The sequence below is a fragment of the Sapajus apella genome, unplaced genomic scaffold (assembly GCF_009761245.1).
Source record: "Sapajus apella isolate SASKATOON/1434 unplaced genomic scaffold, GSC_monkey_1.0 scaffold53, whole genome shotgun sequence".
Classification (NCBI taxonomy): domain Eukaryota; kingdom Metazoa; phylum Chordata; class Mammalia; order Primates; family Cebidae; genus Sapajus; species Sapajus apella.
This window is the reverse complement of record NW_022436993.1, coordinates 5,311,916-5,319,098: the sequence shown is the minus strand read 5'-3', so window position 1 is coordinate 5,319,098 and position 7,183 is coordinate 5,311,916. Positions and strand designations below refer to the sequence as shown.

Below are 7,183 nucleotides of genomic sequence, written 5' to 3'. Positions count from 1 at the left end.
GACCTTAGGAAAGCCTCTGAACCCCTCTGGGCCTCATAGGCCTTTCAGTTGCAGGAGGATCCCATAGGCCCAGGAGTTCAATGGCCTTGGCCAGGACTCTCCTGCAACTGAAAACTAGGAGATGGGACCAGACCTACAAGAAGCCCGGAGGAAGCCTGGGAAGCTGCCACGCCCAGGGCAACAGGGTGGCACTGTGCCCCTGTTGAAAGACCTGAAAAAGTCGGCTGGGCGCAGTGGCTCAAGCCTGTAATCCCAGCACTTTGGGAGGCCAAGGCAGGCAGATCACCTGAGGTCAGGAGTTCAAGACCAGCCTGGTCAACATGGTGAAACCCCATTTCTACAAAAATACAAAACTTAGTTGGCATGATGGGGAGGTGCCTGTAATCGCAGCTACTCGGGAGGCTGAGGCAAGGGAATCACTTGAACTTGTGAGGCACAGGTTGCAGTGAGCTGAGATTGAGCCACTGAACTGCAGCCTGGGCAACAAAGTGAGACTCTGTCTCCGAAAAAAAAGAAAAGAAAAGAAAGAAAAGAAAAGAAAAGAAAAGAAAGAAGGAAGGAAGGAAGGAAGAAAGAAAGAAAGAAAGAAAGAAAGAAAGAAAGAAAGAAAGAAAGGCAAAAAGAAAAAGTCTTGAGGTCTCACCAGGGATTGGCACTAGAAAAAACCCAGTGCTCCTTCTGCTGTCCACTGTGGGGGATGAGATACAATTCTATAATGAGGCAGAGCTCTTTACAAGGTTAGGGAACATCTCTCATGAGGACAAAGCATGGCAAGAAGAAGCCTGAGCCTGGCAGAGAAGGGAGCAGCTTGCAGCTTTGGCAGCAGCCTTCTCTCCCCCACCCCCTCTTTTCTCTTTCTCTCTGAGACTCCTGGAGCCTTGTGACCAAGTCCCTCTCCAGGCTCCCCTACTATCCAGAGGGTCCAGGAGTACGGAGGGAGGGACAGAGAGTGGGGGCCTCTAGCCTGGCAAGGGAAGTCTCAGTTTCAGTCTTCTCATCCAACCTGTTGCTTCCAGTGGCAGAGGGCAGCCGTCCACATAGTCATTACCTCCAGTGACCCGGAGAAAATTCCCTTTATTAGCGGAGAAGTCTTTCTTCTTTTTATAAGAGAAAAGAATGATCATGTCTTATTTAAAGCATGCGTGCGTGTGTGTGTGTGTGTGTGTGTGTGTGACACAGTGTCACTGTAGGCCTTGTCCTAGATTCTCAACAAGGCCAGTCTACATACAGCCAGCAATTCTCTAAAAACTTCAAGGGTGGCGGAGAAAGGACGAGGAGGAAGAAGGGTAGGAAGGGCTATATCTGAAACAAGTGAGTACTTTATCTCTTCCTCCTACCCCAGGCTCATTTATGCACCCCCCAGGAGCCACCCAGAACCTGCAGGCTAGTTGTACTCCCCTTCATAAAGAAAATAAGTTTCCTACTAGCAGAGTATTTCCTATGAGCTCACTGGGTACCCAAGGTGAATTTCTGTAACTCTTTTACAAACTCATCAAAAATATGTAAGATGATATTCTGTGGAAGTGGATTGCTAACATCACATCGAATAAAAAGATGCCCATATATAGCAGGGCACAGTGGCTCATGCCTGTAATCCCAACACTTTGGGAGGCCAAGGTGAGTGGATCACTTAAGGTCAGGAGTTTAAGGCCAGCCTGGCCAAAATGGTGAAACCCCATTTCTACTAAAAATACAAAAATTAGCCAGGTGTGGTGGTGGGCACCTGTAATCCCAGCTACTTGGGATGCTGAGGCAGGAGAATTGCTTTAACCTGGGAGGCAGAGTTTGCAGTGAAATGAGATTGTGCCACTGCACTACAGCCTGGGTGACAGAGCAAGACTTTGTCTCAAAAAAAAAAAAAAAAAAAGACACCCGTATATTCCCACTCACTCTCCTGTCTCCCAGCCCTCGACCTACCCACATGTCTATGACACATAGTTTCTCAAGAACCACCAGCCTAGAGAGCCACCAGAAAGCCTTACAGCCTCTTGAAAAGAGACTTTGTAGGCTCAATTCCAGTCTTCTCTTCAGAGGATGCTTATCAATATTTCCGATAAGGCTTTGAAGCTGGGTAATTTGTTACTCTTGCACGTTCTCACATTGACCCCTGGGCATGCTTCTACTTAGTTTCAGTCTAAGTGAGGAAGGGGAGGGTGCACACCACTAGCTGGCTAGATCCCTGGCCCTGACACACACACACACACACACACACACACACACACACACCCCTCCCTTTGGGGTCAGAAAGAGACATCTAAATTCAGAACATCACAGCTCAGGCTCTATCACCAGGATCCTGGCCATATTTGGCTTTAAGGATATACAAATAGTGAACGACTCCTTCACTAAGAAGGCTGGGAAACTAACACAGGAAAGAACCTGCTGAAAACCAGTCAGTCTTTGGGTTAAAATTGTGTGGGGTTGCTGGCAGTTCAAGGTAAGGCAATCTCTGGCCTTCTAACCTTATATATCTTTTGGTTTAACTCTTTGGTCTCAATTCAGTTAATTACAGTGCAATTTCTAAAACCAAGAAGCGTATTTAAATCGCCAATATTAAGAGGCATGACTTGGAATTTGAGAGGCATCTGAATACCCAACACAAGTCTCTGGTGAGACAAGTGTCTGCGAAAGGAAGCCGCGCAGGAGGACGACTCTTTTACTCCTCGGTTGAGAGAATACGCTGGATGGTTGCGCTTCTGAACTCTCCCAGGGTGGAAGCTGCAGCTTGGCTTTTAACCGGCATTGCCCAGACCTTGAAAGTGTTTCTTTGTTGCTCTCAAAAGGAGTAATTCACGTTGCATCGCAGTCTGTGATAAAGTCTATCTTGGGGCAGAGTTTCGTACGTTTTGTATTTTTTTTTTTTTTCATAAAAGAAAGGTCGAGAAAGGAAAAAACAAATCATTCAGGGATGGTCCCTATGGCCAGTCAGAAAGGTGAGAGACTTGGGCTTTGAAAACGATTCACACTCTGCCCTTTAGCTTCAATGCCCTCCCTCCGGACTCTGCCGGAGCAGACGATTCAATTGACTCCTTTTGTATCCAGTTTATTGCTCAGAATCCCTAGGGTCTCGATCTGCTCTCAGAAGAAACGCGCCCTGCTGAGCTGCTCTTGGAGGCAGCCCCTCCCGTCTCCCCATTCCTTTCTCCGGGTGGGGAAGGGCAGGGGAGACTGCCGCTGAGCCGACGTCGCTGGGGACCGGCACCAGGCACCAGAGCCAGGCTCCGGGTCTGCGTCCCATAGGTGCGCTCTCATCCCTTGTGCTGCGCCCGGAACGCCTTGGGAGTGGGCCCGGCTCAACTTCCAATGCCACCCGCATATACTCTGCAAACTGTGCAAAAGCCCTTGAAAAGTCCAGAGATGGGATAGAAGCCCCCAACGGAACCTAGGCCGGAGTCCTGTGCGCGTCTCTGATAAGCGGGTGGCGGAATGCACCCACCCGATCCCTGAGGGCAGCACCCTCAGATTGCCCAGGCTGTAGCGGACGAGGATGATCGCTGCGCGGCCTCCGCTCTCGCCATCTGGGCCACCGGCGCCCACCCCTAGAAGCTTCTCTGGCAGCCTGTAGATGCAGCGCGCACCTGCCCCAGCACTAGGGCGGAAGGGCAGGGCGCTGCGCAGCGCGCGGGGGTAGGCGGCGGGTACCGCGGGACGCAGGTGCCCCTGGAGCCGCGCGCGAGGCAGGTAAGGAAGCCAGTACGTAGAGGCAGCGGAGCCGGAGGAGAGCTGTGCGAGAAGCCGGGATAGCAAAGCCCCGCCTTTTCCTCGCCCCAGGAGCTCCCAAAGGGAGCAAAGCGCCCCTCGCCCCCGCCCACTGCCGCTCCTCCGGGCTCCCTCACCGCCCGCACCCCGCGCTCTGATTGGCTGGCGCGGCGGGTCCCTGGCACGCGCCTGTGGATGTTGTTATAAGAATCCTCGCGTGCCGGCCCTCAGCTCCAGCAAGTCCTCCACAGCCCTCCCCAGCTCAGCGCGGGCGCGGGTCAGAGCGCAGCGGCCGCGGGCACTCCAGGGAGGCCTGGGGGCGGGCAGCCAGGCGGCCGCCTCGCTGCCCCCAGCCAAGGCCCAGGGAGGGAGGGGCTCGGACGGGCGACGCCGGCCACCGAAACTTACCAAGAAGTACCAAGCGCAGCCCGGCAGTCCAGCTGCCCACTGCGGCGGCGAGCATGGACGCGGTGCTGCTGGAGCACTTCCCCGGGGGCCTGGACGCCTTTCCTTCTCCCTACTTCGACGAGGACGACTTCTTCACTGACCAGTCTTCCCGGGACCCTCTGGAGGACGGCGATGAGCTGCTGGCTGACGAGCAGGCCGAGGTGGAGTTCCTTAGCCACCAGCTGCACGAGTATTGCTACCGCGACGGGGCGTGCCTGCTGCTGCAGCCCGCGCCCCCCGCCGCCCCGCTCGCGCTCGCCCCGCCGCCCTCTGGGGGCCCCGGTGAGCCAGAGGACGGCTGCGGCGGCGGCGGCGGCTACTGCTGCGAGGCGGGGGCGCCCCCCGGCGGCTTCCCCTACTCGCCCGGCTCGCCGCCCTCGTGCCTGGCATACCCGTGCGCTGGGGCGGCGGTACTTACGTCCCCCGGGGCGCCGCTGCGCGGCCTGAGCGGAGCGGCGGCGGCGGCGCGGCGGCGGCGGCGGGTGCGCTCCGAGGCGGAGCTGCAGCAGCTGCGCCAGGCGGCCAACGTGCGCGAGCGGCGGCGCATGCAGTCTATCAACGACGCCTTCGAGGGGCTGCGCTCGCACATCCCCACGCTGCCCTACGAGAAGCGCCTCTCCAAGGTGGACACGCTGCGCCTGGCCATCGGCTACATCAACTTCCTCAGCGAGCTCGTGCAGGCCGACCTGCCCTTGCGCGGCGGTGGCGCGGGCGGCTGCGGGGGCCCGGGTAGCGGCGGGCGTCTGGGCGGGGACAGCCCGGGTAGCCAGGCCCCGAAGGTCATCATCTGCCATCGGGGCACCCGTAAGTGCGTCCGCTTCCCAGCTCAGGGAGACGGGGACGGGCACTCGAAGGCTCCGGAGGGGCTGGAGGAGCTGACTGCCAAGCAGACAGACGGACCGACGGACTGTCAGTGGGCATGGGCAACCTTGAACTCGAGCTGGGGTTTTTCAGTTTTTTTTTTTTTTTTTTCCTGCCACTTTGACCGCGGCTTTCGAGGGTGCGCGTCCCCGCCAGACTTGCAGCTCCTGGGATTCCTGGGAGGTGATGGTGGGGCCTTGAAGTGTGGAGGAAGAGAGTGGTTCTGGTATAACCGGAGGACACCTGCTCAGTTGAGGTGCCCAGGAAAGGGTCCTAAAGGACTTGATGGGATCACTGGGAATGTGGTTGGAGATTCACAGTCTGTTTTCTCTTCTCACCTCTCCAGGGTCCCCCTCCCCCAGCGACCCGGATTATGGCCTCCCTCCGCTAGCAGGACACTCTCTCTCTTGGACTGATGAAAAGCAACTCAAGGAACAAAATATTATCCGAACAGCCAAAGTCTGGACCCCAGAGGACCCCAGAAAACTCAACAGCAAATCTTCCTTCAACAACATAGAAAACGAACCACCATTTGAGTTTGTGTCCTGAGAAGTCTCAGACTCAGCTGAGGATCTGATTATGTTTCTGTGCATATTGTACATGTAAATATCTATAATGTAAATGTAATTTAAGAATCAAATTTTTCTAATGGCAATCAACTGTTATTTATCTATTTATTCTGTTGAGTTGATGAAATCAATGATTTCTTTTTAAATATATAATTTATATAATTTATCCTGATTTTCTGAAAATATGCAATAGCCTATGATTTTCCTGAACTCTATGTTGCTGGGAGAACTCTGGCCAGAAAAGTCATGCTTATTTATTGCCAGATATGGTTTATTTCTAAGCGTTGTCAATAAATGCTATTTACGCCTTTTCCTGAAGGTTTTTGAGTACATGATTTGATAGATAATTGTTAGAAAGAATTAACTTAGTAAAAAATTAACCGAACCAGAGATTCAAAGTGTAGCTCTCCAGTAAGAAGCTACATTTCAGATTTAGCCTAAAGGTGGGTAAGTTAAAGGATTAGACTTACTCAACCTGCTGTGTTCTATGACAGAACTTCATCTAGGTCGCCTGCCCTACATAGCAGCTTTTGTCTGTATTTTTAGCCCACCTTCCATACACCCTGTGGGGCAAATATATCTTGGAGTATTTATTGTTCCCATTTTGCAGATGGGAACGGTAAGGCTCAGAGATGACATTTGATTTACTCAAGGTCACCTCCACCCTGTCTATTCCTGGTGTATAAAAGTGAGCGCATGGTGTACGGTGGGAGCAGGGGACTAGTGGGTTGGCTAAGGAAATGGGCCTTTCTGCTTCCGCCGGCTGGGAAAGGGGCTGCTTTTGAGCTGCCCTGTGACCAACCTTTTCATTAGCAACAGCATCAGGTACCTGGAACTCAGGAGTACTCCTTTCAAAGGAGATGGGACAGGCTGCAGTGCCAAAGCCTGAAGACCACTCGGAGGCCACTCAACAAAATCCAGGGTCTTTAAGGTAAGGTAGGAAGAAGCCGCTCGCTACCCCTGCCACCTTTGCAATAAGCTTACTTCCAAAACTGAGCTCGTTTTGCCTTCAACAGAACTTGGTCCTCCTCGGCCAGCAACCTGGGGAGGAGGCGAGCCTGGGGCGGGGGGCGCAGGGTAGCCCCCTAGCGAAGGGGAGAAGAGCGAGGGCGCGGCCAAGGCCGCTGAGCCAGAAAGCCAGGGAGTCCAGGCTTGGGTTTGTCGCCTCTGTGGCCACGAGCTTCTCCCGGGCTCTCGAGGCGTCCTCCCCTGCCCGCCGGAGCCGGGACGCGCGGCAGTGGACGGCGAGGCCCGGCGCGCGCGCAGATGGCGCTGGCACGAGCGCCTACTGGAAACGCGCTCCTTCGCGTCGCACCGCAGCCCCGCGCGGCGCAGGCCTGGCCCAGGCGGGCTGTGGCTCCGCGGTCCGCAGCGGCCTGGTCGGCAAAGGTGCACTTGCGGATAGCCCCTAAGATCCGCGGTCCTGCCGCAGGACAATTTGTTGGCAGCATGCTAATTGCTTTAGCCTAGTTTCAGACCCACCGAGGGGTTCCCCGCGCGCCGCGAGTGCCATGGAGCTCGTCCAAGAGCAATTAAAGCGAGGCCACGAGCCCGACCCCGCAGCGCGGCCTGGCCAGACACGCGGAGATTCTGGGTCGCGAGGCTCC

General features: G+C 55.0%; 1 protein-coding gene across 1 annotated transcript; it reads left to right on the top strand.

The window, feature by feature from the left end:
* The first annotated feature begins 1,857 nt into the window (after positions 1 to 1,857).
* PTF1A (pancreas associated transcription factor 1a) lies at positions 1,858 to 5,894 on the top strand. Its single transcript, XM_032243879.1, has 2 exons — positions 1,858 to 4,950; positions 5,354 to 5,894. The coding sequence occupies exons 1-2, from the start codon at positions 4,161 to 4,163 to the stop codon at positions 5,554 to 5,556; spliced, it is 993 nt and encodes a 330-aa protein (XP_032099770.1). The 5' UTR covers positions 1,858 to 4,160; the 3' UTR covers positions 5,557 to 5,894.
* The last annotated feature ends 1,289 nt before the right edge of the window (positions 5,895 to 7,183 follow it).